Source organism: Tubulanus polymorphus, chromosome 1, assembly GCF_964204645.1.
Source record: "Tubulanus polymorphus chromosome 1, tnTubPoly1.2, whole genome shotgun sequence".
Taxonomy (NCBI): domain Eukaryota; kingdom Metazoa; phylum Nemertea; class Palaeonemertea; order Tubulaniformes; family Tubulanidae; genus Tubulanus; species Tubulanus polymorphus.
The window spans coordinates 13,415,355-13,430,766 of NC_134025.1; the positions used below are offsets into that span (position 1 = coordinate 13,415,355).

At 36.6% G+C, this 15,412-nt stretch overlaps 1 protein-coding gene across 1 annotated transcript; it reads right to left on the reverse strand.

Moving 5' to 3' along the window:
* Positions 1-10,583: 10,583 nt before the first annotated feature.
* LOC141915088 (melatonin receptor type 1B-A-like) lies at positions 10,584-14,201 on the reverse strand. The gene is made up of 2 exons (XM_074806495.1): positions 13,146-14,201; positions 10,584-10,830 (listed from the first exon to the last, which is right to left on the reverse strand). Exons 1-2 carry the CDS (start codon positions 14,199-14,201, stop codon positions 10,789-10,791), a joined length of 1,098 nt encoding a protein of 365 aa, XP_074662596.1. The 3' UTR covers positions 10,584-10,788.
* Positions 14,202-15,412: the final 1,211 nt, after the last annotated feature.

A 15,412-nucleotide genomic window follows, 5' to 3' on the forward strand; every position in this document is an offset into this window, starting at 1 on the left:
GGGCCTTTCGCTAGTTATTGTTGAACTAAGGTGTCACCATCAAACAACACAGTCTGCTTAGTGAAGTAACGTTTTCATCAATTACGATGTACTTTAATTAATCCCGCCATAAGTAAATGAGTGGAAATTGCGACAGCATTACTACTGGTATTACGGTAATTTTACAAATTCTCATTTACGCGACATTGCATTGCATTGATGTCATATAAAATCGTTTCCACCCTTCATCCTTGAAGGTAAAATTGATAATTACCTCTATATGATGAATGGACACAACTGATAACGCATGTATCGCGTCTTTTTTATACCAATTATACGATACATTATGGAACGGAAAAATCTAAATACAATTTGAAATTCATTACAGAAGTATCATTGTAGAAGTTGAAATTATCATGATAACCAGTGAATCGCAAATACAACAAGATGACCATTAAGTCCATATGGTCAGATGTTTAAAATTGACTAGTAGTGGATGCATGAAGAAATGGCCAGTTATTTGTCAATGAAAACAAATTTTAGTTTCTCATTAAATTTTTTGTTCTATAACGTACGCCTTTACAAGATTTTTTTCATTGTGTCTGTCATCGATAAAAACCACCCGCTGATACATGTATGTAGGCCCTTATGTCTCCTCAAAACTTTCCATAATTTTAATAGAAATCGATAGACTTCATACAACACGGATTCCATAGCTAGAATCATGGATATATACAGACCATGACGCGTTACGGTCATTTTTCTATCGGATTATCCGTTCTATATAATCTTTATGGGACTACAGGTGTTGTTCGGTAAACGGCAGGATTTTTACTAAATAGGCTGCCTATATGGTCTCCGAACATAAAAACCTATATTTTGTTCGTCTATCGAGAAATTGTATATCACCCAAACGTTGATGAACCATCTCCACAAACAATAAACAAATGTGTAAAATATTGTCATTTTATTGCCATAAACCATATCTATTCGACAACATTAAGAGGTGACTTATATAATTAACATTTTATGTACAAAGCCAATAATATTTGGTAATGTCTAAACAGCAAAAGAATTTGCTTATCTTCGTCTGTCTGTACACATCCCGTGATTTGAAAAATCTAACAACTTCATATTTTAAATGCACATGCGTATTCAACTCAAAATCCACACTGAGCAAATAACACTATATTTGAAAAATTACATTTCCAACAGTTCAATTAAACAAATGCAAAATATTCATCAGTATGAGCGTATTTTTCGAAACCATTCAAATCAACATCAACTCACTTTTTAGAAAGTGAACCCTGAGGGCTGCCAACACTGAATTATACTTGATAAGGGGGAACAGCGTGAAAAAGTGGCAACATTTAACAGATTAATATATTAACAAAAATGTATAGACAGGTCTCAATATGATTCTTTGATATAAAATATAAGATGAGAACACAGTATATCACATCTCATAACATAAGTACGATCGAGGAGAGGATAAACTTCTCACTACCCAAATAGGAACTTTAGATCTTAATCGGTATATAACTTCCCAATAGGGATTGTTTGTAGATCAGATAAGCAGTAGTAGTATATTTCACAACAAAACCTATTTTAATTTTGCGACTAAGATCTTTTTAGTCCCATATCTAATTTGACGACGGTATGACGATATTTCCGACCGTACAACAATCTGTTTTTGAATTACAATTGATACTTTATTTCTTTTATTTACATGAGTTATTACCACCCGCTGTGAACCGAACTATCTTTGGCAATTGCCAGTATTTTGGCTTTTAGGGTAAAAAGTTAACCATCAACACTTTCATATATAATACAAACATTCATTAAAAAATACTTATCAGACAGTATTTTCCTATAAATTCATTATGGTACATTAACATTTTTTTTTAGATGAATTGGTTAGTGAGAACAGAGTAAACATACCAGATAATGTAGCACACAAAGCTTATTGTGAGTAAATGCATCATTGGAATAATGGATGTCATGAAACTGAATCAGCCCCCTAAGTCTCTCGTAGAATCCATAATTTTTGCTGACAAGATTTTCGTTAGAAAAATACAGATTGGAAGAGTACATATAGAATAAAAGAAGATATTGATAGACCTGCGATGGATAAAGCGCTAGTATCCAAGGAGCCGGTTGCACAGTCATCACTCAGATTTAAGACTAGTCTTAGACCATTTTAGTTCTACATCCAAACCAAAAGTCTCAAGTCGCGGCATTGCAACTGGTCTCAGATCATCATATGACCTAGTGAGTTGGAGTACTTCATGTTTTCACTCGTGCTCATTAAGTCATGGAGGTACAAATGAGGTTTGAAGATATGAAGTAAACATTCCATATTCGAACCCCACACTCCCTTGAGGGGTACAGATCTTTGGCGCTCAATCATTACAAATAACAAAATAGTTCTGCTATAGAATAAGGCATCTCTGTCGCCCCTGTGCGGTCAACTGAAAGTGATGAAATGTGCAAACAATAATCTACATGGCAGCATCTTTTTTTTTGTAGCTTGCAGAAACATAATAATTCTAGTTCACTTACTGCATGAAAAATCTCACAGAAAATAATTTTTATTTAAATCTATCATTTTCTCTTTCTATTTCTATTTAAATCTATAATTTTCGCTTTCTGTCAAACATTTTTCTGCATGAAAAAAAATCAATCAGATGAATAATTCTATACATGCAATTTGATCTTTTCACGCAGAATGATAACAAAGCTTACCGGGTATATCGTTTTGATGGCATAAAAATGTGCCCATAAATATTGTATTGGTTAAAAGCAATGATTTACATGTGAACGTGCTTTCTAATTAGGAATAAATTAGGCCAAATTGTCTTGTGTGATAGACATCAAATTATTGAACTAGCTCAAACGCAATTGTAAGTTATTTTTGATACCCTGAAAGTTTATTCGATAAAAATCAGTCCATAATTATTGAAACAAAACAAAAAGGTGTCATCAATCAATGCTTTAATGAAAGCGAACAACATTTGACAAACTGATATGGAATATAACACATACTATGATTTAATCTGATGACTGCTCATTATGCATGACAGTGAATTAGATAAATGAACGATCTATAATGGTTTTGTTTAGTCTGGAATTAGTGAAATTCTTAGTAATACATCAACAAACAACTACTTTGATGCCAACAGAAAATCGTAGATAAATTTGACAATGGGGATAAAATAAAGGCATTAGTCAAAATACAGCTTTTGAATAATTCTTCATTTGAGTTGCATATAGCAATTCAATACAAAATTTTCTACCTAACATTCGACTGATTTGGCAAACAAAATTAAGATACTAACGGCTTTCTTATGTCGACAAGCAACGCGATGCCAACCGACGCAACTGGGTTTATTGCCGATTAGCGGCAACTAGCGACCTAGTAGCCTAGAGGCTGCCAGTTGCTGCTCTATCGGTTCGACATAAGCCGGCTTGCAACGGCAACCCGACTCGTGGCAAGCCGTATCCGGCTAGTTGCCCATGTTCTACTCCAGCCTACAGTAGGTGCACAGTTGCTTTCGATCGCAACCGACATAAGCTCACCTGCAACGCAACGGAACTGAGCGCAGGGGTTCCAGCCAATAAGAGACCATATATACATAGTACAAATTATCACCGCTAGTTAGTGTCATTCGTAATAAGTCAAAAACAAAATAATAAGTGGTTCAAAACGTAAACCAAACCTTCGGCAGATGACTGGACTGAAGATCTAGAAACGAAATTGGTAGAATTATGGTGTGAGCAGCCATCTTTATATGATGTTGCTAGCTCATCATATTCAAAACAGAATCCGAAAGATAAAGATCTTAAAGAAATTTCTTATAGAAATATATTTCCCAACAATTCAAAATAATTCAAATTTATTCTCAAAATGCTTATCACGTGATCATCTGAGCCATTGCAGTTGTCAGTAATCATAACCGACATAAGCAGGGAAGCAACTGGGAGGATCTCATATCCCGCTAGTCGGCCTCAGTTGCTGCGAATTGGAGTGCAGTCGACATAAGCTGGGCTGCGATCGCGGTTGCTTTCAGTTCCGTCGGTAGGCATAAGCCAGCCTTAAGAGGCATAATCAGCATCGGTATGACGGCAGCAGGTCCCTTGAAACCTACGACAAATATTCAGACATCCATCAATCATCCACACTCAGTCACATCTGATTCAAATTCTCAATGGACAAATAACAGTTTACGCAAGCATGGAGACAGGGCAGTGTAAGCAAATCAGAAATTAGTAATATAAAGCAACTCCGCGCCTAATCAAATCAGAAATCGTATAAAGATCATATGCTTGCATCTCCATATAAAGTGTCAAGTTTGTTTATTTAGAAGATGGCTCAGAGACCTGCATGATTCCATTAGTGCCACTAAGCTTTACTGATCTTTGTAGATTTGTGAGTATTGTCAGAATGATTACTCCAACACACACCGCAATTGCAACACTAGCTTAGAAACCCCCATGATTTTCAAAGCACTACTAGCGTTTCGATTGCTATGACACATTCAGGCAGTATAGGTACATCTCACATGTTCTCTAAATACCAAACACATCCCGAAACAGAAAAGAGGATTAATCATTGAGCAAAAATCTTCTTATCAGCAAATGCCTTTAGCAGCTCGTAAATGATATTTTGTCATTGAATGAGAAAGTATGGCCCACGTGCTCAATGACAATGATCATGTCTATTCACCTTATGTACTGAAGTCATTTTTCCATTTTTACTTACTTTTGAAAATAAAAAAAAATGCAAAAATCACTTGGGAATAAAGTTGTCATGCGTCAAACAAATACAAGATATCAATTGAATCTTGAGCTGAGCAAAAACCAAATGTTAATAGATACATCCAGGGGAGAGGGTAAGAGAGGAAATAGTATCTTCATGAATTTGGATGTTGTATGCGTGTCAATCGTAAAGTGGATCCAGGCAGCAGACCTCTAGCCAGCCATGTCTTAGGGGAGTTCGATTTTCATGAAAGTGAAACTTTGTTCATGGAAACGTTGGGCCCGCCTGCGTAGAAATACTCGTGTAGAAATTTTCACAACTTCTAGCATATCAAGGGTGAAAATTATGATTTTTTTCTGACAATTTGGCCTTAAATCAAATAAATTTGCAAGCATGTGCATATTTTGAACGAAAACAAATGAAAAAGTGTAACAATTAGTGAATCTTTTGAAATGGATGCTCAAATTTTTTTAAGGCCAGTATCTGAGCAGAACTTTGTCAATGAAGGGAGTTCAAACTCCTGAACCACCCTAAATATGGAGCTGGGCGGGTGCAATGGGTTATAATTTGATACCTCAGTGGCAATTTTTATTCATAAAACAGGATGTTACATGTATTCATGAAGTTAAAAAAAAAGACTTTAAGGACGTTCATGTACCAAAATTGAGGGCATTCATTATAAAACTTCAATCCATCAAAGTCATACTTAAATTGAGGCCTAAATAAACACATTCAATCAATCATAATCCATCAAGCATGCTTTCACTAAATAAAAATTTCATTTGGCAAGTAGATCATCATTCTATTAGATATGCACGAAGATTTGATTTTAAGATATATAATACATCATCATCTGGAAACTTCATATGTCTTATCAATCTAATAGGGCTCAGTACCAAGTATCAAGAATTTGTTACCATTCCAAAAGCAATCATTTCCAATCTTTGCTAAAAACTGATCTAAATACATCTTCACCCGTCAAGGGATTCGAACCCACTCTGCTAAAGCCATTCTCCGGACCCCTTGACCTCACGAGTCGTTGGAGTCGTTACTAGCTGACCAGAGTCAGGTCGGGCCAATCAGAGCGCTTGTTACAAACGACATTAGGCATCTATGGAATTTCCCGGTAAATGGACCAATCAGCGAACACGTAGCGAACGCGGAAGTATTGTCGCTTGTTGATATATGACGTCATGCGCAACAGCGCCAGTAATGAAATCACGCTTCGTGAGGCCAGGGGGCTGGTGGAAGCGAGTTCGGGAGCGATAACGGACCCCTGGCAAGCAAGGATGATCTAAATAACGGTTAAGTTTAATTTCGCAGAAAAGACTATGATAAAAGGCAGTGCTTGCTGGAGTTGGGGAAAAGATTATTGGGTGAACCCTCCTCCCATCTGAGATATACACTTCAAGCCATTATTATCGACTACAATCACTGCAGCGCATACTATATGCATGGCCAATCTTTATTTCAGTGCTCGTCTTTTTATGATTTGATCCTTCGTTTATTTACATATGGTAATTCCTGTTGTTGCGTCACCGCCAAATGTGACGGTGCATCATTTCCACGTATAATGAATCGTATCAATAATCCAGAGGCCATATGCCGGTGACCGTCCTAGTGTGATGTACTGGCCAAAACTATTTGCATGGAATAATCATGGGAGTAATTGTTTGAAAGATTTTCCGCTTTATCTAATCATCATTCAGGCTAAACCTAAAGCAAATGATGAACATTTATGTTGAGAGAAATGTTTTTGGTTTTCATTTCTCAGATGGAGAACATTGTCGTTTACGTGTACACCTATCTAGAGAAGACTGCAGCGCAAAATGAAAATTTGCCATTCATTCCTACTCCTGTTGTTTTTCAGTATAATGCTTAGTTAAAATTCCCATTTTTCCTAATTATCTCATAAAAAAACATTTTTCATACAGCTATCAGTATAGCATCTAACATGGAAGGGAGCTGCCATTTTGCGAACTCCAAAGCCAGGCATGTAAACAATGATGACTTAGTTTTGACCCACCACACACTCAGCGTTGTACACAAATAAATACACACATCTAAAATCCTGGCAACAATATTGCTGCCAACATTGTCTCCAATTCTACTTTTCATTCATCCACCCACTTGTTGAAACATTGTCAGTGCAACTTTATTGAACTGTTGTTCGACTTGAAATGATAAAAACACATGAAGAATAACAAGATACACCTAGCGAATACTACGTCACACTGTCGCGGAGAAAATAGCAGCTGCTATATGGAGGTAATGGTGGCAACTGCAGGCTCAATGAAACAATCTTTTTGGATCATATAACAGATGAAACGTTCCTCTGCTTTCGAACACATAAAGATATTCAAAAAATTTCACTGCGGACCCCCTTTAAACTGAACAATATGCTTACACTACAATTTCAACTGGTAGTCAACAAGTAATCGAGAACAATTTGGTTGATATGTTTGAATATGGCAAATTTTATACAATAAGTGTTTCCCGCAAATTATGCAAATTATGGCTCTCCTATTTTCAGTGAGCTGGTAAAATTATTTTAAGCCTTAAAATGGAGTTTTTCCTAATCATTGAAATATTTGATTATGCTCTGGTTATTATATAAAAATACTACAATCATCATTTATTGCTGCTCTAGGATCAAAAGATTTTTAATGAGCAAAAGCATAAAAATCCTGAAGCACTCACCAGCATTCATTGCAATCACACAAAAAATCAAATGAATTAAATCACAGATAAGAAGCAAACGCTATCAGATTTCTTTCCACAATTATACTGTAGGCTATTTACATTTTCATTTCATTTCACCATAATTAAAACTGGAATTGGCCATCATTTTGCTAAACTGCCATATTCAATGCCACAAGCGACATTTGCTAATGATGATGGAGAAACTTCACACTGATTTTGCCAACCTAATCTCTACTGGAAATCTGTCACACGTGAAACTCCGACGTTATCATATCTGCAAAACGTTCGCTGAGTGTTACAATGGGAGAGAGGAAGAGAAACCAGTAAAGTTGTAGTGAAAATCTGAGAGAATTTCACTTTCTTGACAAAGACTAATCAGACGATGCATTTGATGCTTTAGATCTCTATTCTGGGAGGCATTGCAGGAAATCGATATGAGTGGCACACTGTAAATTTTTCGATAAAAGAAAGCAGATGGTCTTTCATACAACTGGCATCAGTGACGACAAGGCACATTGATTCAGGGTGGGGCTTAACCAGTAGGACAGGGACATCCTACCTATAAACTATTTTGCATTTGCTAGCCACAATTTTGTGAGGGTACTTTTACCCTGCATTGTTTGGGTATTTTTTCTCTTTTCTAAACACTATTTGGAATGCGTGTTTATTATATTTCACTGGTCCTTTGATGGATTTTGACAACTTTGGCAACATTCAAAGCATATCAATCTCTAGTTTTCAGTTATTGAAATTAATTTCTTAAATTTGCAACAATGCAGCATGAGTGATAAAACGTATAAAACTTCATGGTACTTAACTTAAGAATTTTTCAAAATAACTTTTGAAAAATTGCATGAACTGCGCATAGACGCCAACATTGGTAGTGCTATAGTCATGTACTTCAAACTTTCATAAATTACCAAACTTTAAGGTTGGCAGATAGCAGATATATATTAATGGTGTGAATACCCTTTTTACTAGATGGATATGGCTCACCCCTTGTATTCTAGTTGAACAGGAAAGATTAAGAACCCAAAGACACAGTCTTTGAGTTGGAACAAGCTTGAAATTGTTAAAATGGACTTTGAGATGTTTTAATGGTGCTAATTTGAGAACTCATTAGACATATTACTGTAGTAGAAAGAAGTTCTAAATCATCGTTGTCGACAGCATGGTCTTGTCGGAGGAGTTTTCATTAATAATTCGACGATAAAATCAATCAGAAGCTGGTACAGTTTTCAATTTTTAGGACAGACTAAACTAGCCTTGTTTACTGACCAAGATATGAACTATGTAAGTTGTTACAGGACTGCGTCAGTGGTTTTAATAGTTTGATGATAGGGCATTTTTATGTAAGCCTGAGGCCACAGGCTTCTCAATCTGATTATAGAAGCCTACCACCAACGATTAAGTGGCTAACTACGTCTTCACTTGACAAACTTCCTCAGCATCAAAGCTTGTTTGATATAAGGTCTGTGATAATTGATGATTTGCCAAGTGAAATACTTTGCTTGCTACTTCGCTTGCCACGGATCTTGCAGAATGATAAATCCTCTGAGGCAGGTGACCTCCTGGGCAGTGCTCTGATGGGTCGACTTAAACTAAATCAAAACTAGGGGTCCAGGGACACCATGTCCATTTGGTGAAATGCTTGACTATTAGAATATTCACGCCTTTTTTGTGAACTGACCAAAATCATAGAACCCATCATGACCTACGATTTTTCAATATATTGCGGTTACAAAATATGCATTGGTATCTATGGAAATACCATGTTATTTTACTATTCAATATCCCTGGTGAACATATACAGAAGCCAGGTTTGAAACTCACCATTATCATAGCGCATGTCATGAACTACAATTCTGCAAATGACTGTGGTTACAAAATATGCCTAGGTAACATTACACATTTGAATGTCGTTAATACGATACTGTTAACCCATTAGCACTAAGGAATTTCACTATGTTGTATCAATTACTCCTCAGAAAATTCGAGGGAAAATCCAAGTTTATCACTATAGTGAATAGCTCATTTGCCGTTTATTTTCATGCATTACAATTTCTTGTTATTTTGTAGTAAATAGTCAAGGCTTTCATATGATATATTTGATGAGGTGGGACACCAAAATCGTGTCCTTTTGGCCCCGGAAATTGATCCCAACATACTTGGATTTGAAGTGAGCATTCAGATCTGTGATGTTCTTACTCCAAATACCAGAGAATTTCAAATAGGAAGATGTTGATTTCTGTACAGTATTTCGAGGACTCAGGTGTCTAGTTTATCATAAGCTATTGGGTTTGAATCCCACTCTAACCGTTTAGGTGCAATTTACGAAAAAGGTATCAGGGCCGATTCGGGTGGCTTGAGGAGTAATAGGCAGGGCGGATACTGGTAACTTGGGTTAAAGACATTATTAAAATTTCTCCTGAAAACCTAAAAGATGTGCACAAGTGCTGATTTTGGAGTATACCTAAGACTGACAGTGAGCCATTTTGGGCTGCAGGTGTGTGTAGTGTATATACATGCATAAACCAGATATCAAGAGACAACATTGATTAGAAGTGTCTTTAGAGTACCACCAAAAATAATTGGATTCTTTCTATGGACAGACCACAGATGAAAAGTTAAGACAATAGCCTACTTGAAATAGTCCCAAGCAGGCTAAAAAGTCCTGGCATGCAGTGAAAAGTGGTGATCCTCAATGTGACCCAGTCTTACACCAAATTAATCGGCAATAAGGTGCATTTACATTCTCTATCTGACAGTATGGACATTGCAAATGTTTAAATAACATCAAAATGTTAACTTTGTATGTTTTGTAATTTTGACTAAAACTCTTATTTTCGACAAACGTTAATTTCGAGGCCTGCAACCAGTCTAATACACATACAGATTGAGATATGATGTCATCATTCATCCGATTGAATAATAGCAATGGAATTTGGGTTCATTGAGAGTCCGACATTTATTCGACGTTTGTTCAATTTCATTAATATTCCGTCAGTACAGGATAGAACATTGATACGGAAGTTCAAAAATCTGTTTCATTAGGCTGTCTATTAAAAAGCGATAATGAATTGATTCATGTACGGCAGGCAAATAGCATCGTATGGACATCATATTGATCGTATGCCTGTCGAATGCCTCACCATGGGGGGATTCAGGTCATTCATTGACACCTGCATTAATGTTTCTACGTTATTTTGATTGGTGACCATCTACAGTAAGCTTTCACTGACAAAAACTAGCAGACTTTATTGCACTCAGTTGCTGGAAATGGAATCAAACGAGTTGCAGCCAAGATAAGGTGGGCCAGGATCAGTTTCTCATCAGTTTCTCATCAGTTACATCAGTATGCACCACATTGCGGCTTGAATCAAGCGAGCCTTAAGAGAGAAGTTAGAAAAGAGAATGTAAAAAGAACTGGTCAGATGTGATTAATAACATCCCTATTTGCTGTAGAAATTGTGCCCAATAAATATTTACAGCTGTCCAATAAAAGATATTCTGTCAGAAGCAAGTGAATAGTGATATATAGTTCATGGATGTTCGTACAAGCAGGGAGGCACCTCCATGGTCCAAGTAATCTTGCAAGAATTAACAGACAAAATCAATATATACTACACGTACAATAACACTTTGATTACTTCATAATCATTACTCCAAGAACAAGAACAACACTCGCCATCCATACCACCACCTCAATGAGGACTTCATAATTATCCATCACCAAGGGACCATTTCGCACACGCAGAATCCACATTAGTTTTGCAGCCATTGATAGATTTCTTCCATAATTAGATGAACACAGTCAGTGAATTCCAGAAAATATGGAGGAACACTTTAAGGTCAAGAGGTAGGCAGCTTAACGGTCGAATTATAGTGAATAATGAATATGTTAAACCATCAAGGCAAAAAATGAACACTTGCACTTGGCTATTGCAGCCCCCAAATAGCATTGACTTCACACGATAATTAAGTAAAGATTACAGTGTAGAGAAGGGTATTACCAAATATTTTTGATAAAGGAGCTTTATCTAAAAGTAGAATAAACATACTCTTCAGATGTGGAAAATATAAAATGAAATTCAAACCCACTCTATAGAAATTTAGAAGATTAAAAAAAAACAAAATCCCGCTATTTAATCAAAAATTGAGACACAATGCTTCAGACTCTCCTAGGGACAATCACCAGGTATGGAGCTTAAGGTGTAGGGCAGACCTGACAACTGTTTGTAGGAATTAAGTGCCTGAAACATAGTATCTTTTCATATTATCACAGAAGGTCCATGTAACCTAAACTGCCCCAGTGATAGAGCATTTTCACTTGGAAAAGTGAAATTGAAGTCAAGACACTAAGCATGGTTACATGAACTGTATCAATGTAGTTCATAATCCATGTTTTATCTTAGGCCTATTTTTTCAAGAAGACTTGAAAAAGGAAACAGCAAGTTTGTCAGATTGTAGGAAAAAAGTCCCCTAAGTAAAAATCCCCCCTGCAGTTGAATTTCATAACAAAATTAACCGATACTCTAATGTTGATTATGAAAAGAACAAGATCCATTTCACAATCTTAATTGCACTACTTTATCAACTCTAGATCCAGTCCTTCAATACTGTAAAATGTGATCACTTAAAGCATAATAAGGAATATTTTCTTTAGGGACAATATTTTGATTCTAGGGCAGGCTGTCAAGCGGCGACTTTGAAAAAAGTAGGGAGAAAGGCAGGACTAAATCATTTTAAGTAGGAATTCTACATGGATGGACATGGCATACAGTAGGAGTTATTCACTCGCAAATGTTCCGTTTCACCATGAACTCTATCAATGGTTTCACTTATGTTACAGGGATGACTCATCATCCTCAGGTATCATTTTCTGGTAATGCTGTCATCAAAACATGCTGCACCTTCACAGGTATTGGCATTATCTTCTTAGGTGACAGTATCAGAGATCTGAAACACACTGACATTCAGAATAGATGGATGTGGATAGACATTTTTTAGAAAATGTAGGGAAAATTTGAAAAAATACCAATTTCACTAAAAATTAAGAATACGTAGGGAACGCACTTTTGGCAGGGAAAATTAGGGAATGTAAGGCCACTTGACAGCCTGCTAGGTATGAGTTAGTTGATTGAATTCAATCATTCAAAACAAACAATTTCTACTTAAGAAAAATTAACTTCCTTGACTTTATGGGTACTTACTGATGTGTAAATTGACTTCTTTGAATTGATAGCCCTTAAACTTGATGAAGGCACTTAAAATTATCGAGCGATAAAAATGAATGTTTTAATGTAAGTTTGGGTTTTTGTCACAAAGACATAAATCAAGCAATCCCCGGACAGATTACCTATGTCTAATAAAAAACTGAATTTTAACCAGGGGGATTTTTACCTAGGGAGGATACTTACTGGGGGGATTTTTACTAGAAATCTATCTAACCATAGGGAGGGGTGGTAGATTTGCAGTTACCAGTTTTTCGTGTACTTTGGAAATTATATTCCTACCCAGTATGTAAGAACATGCCTTAACACGGTCATGGGCAACTTACTGCATGTGAAAGACAGACTAAATACTCTTTATACAATATTTCAAAATAAACAATTCAACTATTTTTTCTACAGCCCAATTAATGGACTGAGGAGCGAATGGGTATTTTGGTAGCATATTGTGGTTACTAGGTTGGCGATGTTACCAAAAGTGAGTCACTAGTTTTCGGTTCTTCATTACAATTGTTCGTATTTGTTAAATACAATCGAATATTTCCATTGTTTTGTTGGTCGTTGACATCGTAGTTGGGATGCTTCAGGTATTTCAGACATTTACTTAAATCCAGACAAGCATCTCGAATCGAACGATTCATACCACCGTAGATTATTGGGTTCAGTGAGGACGCTATTGCATACAAAGCAGTAACAATTACATATGCGTCGGGACTCAGTTGCCCGTCGCGGTCTGCCACACGGATCATTCCGTATGGGATGTATCCGATAAAGAACACTAAAAATACAACTGCAAACATTTTTGTAATTTGTATCTCATGCTGGACAGTTCGGTCGCGCATGCGAGATGTGCGGCCAGCTCGATGTATGAAGCAAAATATCACTGAGAAGCATATTGACACTACCATAAAAGGTATGAATATGATTACGGTTAAAACAGCAATCGTACGTTGCCCATACACGGGTGAAAACACGCATCGCAGAAGTTTCGGCACATAAATTGTCATATCGATAATAAATGCAGGAATAACGAAGCAGAGAGGAATTATTCGGGTGACAACCATCACTACTGCTACGTAGACCTGTTTTGATAGGCGTCTGTACATATTGTTTTGGCAGACGACAATATAGCGATGTATCGCAATGAATGCGTGATGCCACAGTGACGATCCAGCGATGAACATGCTGAATTCTGGCACAACAGCGCACAGCAACTTGCCCATTCGCCAGTCCATTTCGATGTATGACAATATGACAAACACCTGGTTGAAAAGGTTCAGCAAATCGTTGATACACAAACTGACAATGAATATGTTGACAACTTGTCCTCGCATGTCTGTGCGCCGAAGCAGACCCGTCAAAATCCATATTGTTCCGAGAATTCCAACGAGTAAGAATACAGACATAATTATGACCGCAATAACTGCCACAAGCCTTGTAGGTATCATTTCAGGCACAGTAGCATTTTCAGTAGTTTTTACTGGAAGCCTAATATAAGTCATGTTTTCTGTTGATCCGTTTTCATCCATGATGATCACTTGTCCTACCCTATTCCAGTTCCTGCTGTTTTAGTTGTTTTTCTTGGTTCGTGCATTTATTTACAACATTTTGTATGCCTTTTTGTTTTTGCAAACATCATTGATGGATGAAGGAAATTCTTGAATCTGCAAATATATGAAAATGAAATTTATCTGATTAATATATCGAAATAAGAGCTGAACCCATAAGTAATACGTTATTATCAAGATATTCCTATACAGGTTTATTTCATGAACATCTGCTTTGTGGGACATGCTCAGAATAAATGATTTAAAACTCAAAATTGTATATGAAATACCTCCCTGGTAATGTTATGATTGATGGAGCATCAATTGTCCGGGGAATGAAAATATAGGTTTGCCAAGCAAAGAGCATCCCATTATAAACGTGATTTCAATGCAGAATTTCATGTGATTTCAACCTGTGGTGTTCTGAGTTTTTTAAGCAAATTTCATTTATATCTCACTTTATTGAGTTTCTGCAATTGCAGTACACACTGCAGTACACACAATTGCAGTACAAATTTTAGTTATATTGAATCTTTCAATCCTGTGTTCCATTTTGTGTCATGATTTTATGATCTGGAACATTCTGTAATGAGTTAACCCTTCCGGCACATAAATGAATTTGAAATTATACGATCAAATTAATTATTACGAAACCACAACGTTTCGGCTGTTGACTAACAGCCATCATCAGGTGGAATGACCAGAAAAACAAGTAACAAAGCATATAAACTCACAGGATCAAAATTCTAGGACGACAATATAGCGATGTATCGCAATGAATTCGTGATGATGGCTGCTAGTCAACAGCCAAAACGTTGTGGTTTCGTAATAATTAATTTGATCGTATAATTTCAAATTTGAAGTGTGGGATTTCTTCATTTATCTACAGTTTACACGGATTATAGTGTTTATTCGACAACTAACATGACTCCCACGGATTTATATTTCGCCTTGAACTTTTTCCTCGTGACGTATTTGATAACTTGTTACTGGAATTATGAAAAAGCTAACATCCGAGCTCATTGCAGTAAGGCTAGGATCCAGTTTCTACGTGACTGTTTGGATGAAAAAGTACTACCCAAGACTCTGGATTGGGTTAGGGAAATTCGATCGTGACTCGCCATTTCCAAACGAAGGTAGAACTGCTCTAAAAACGCCATCGCGGAAGCCCAAGAGGAGTGTGAGAGAAACTT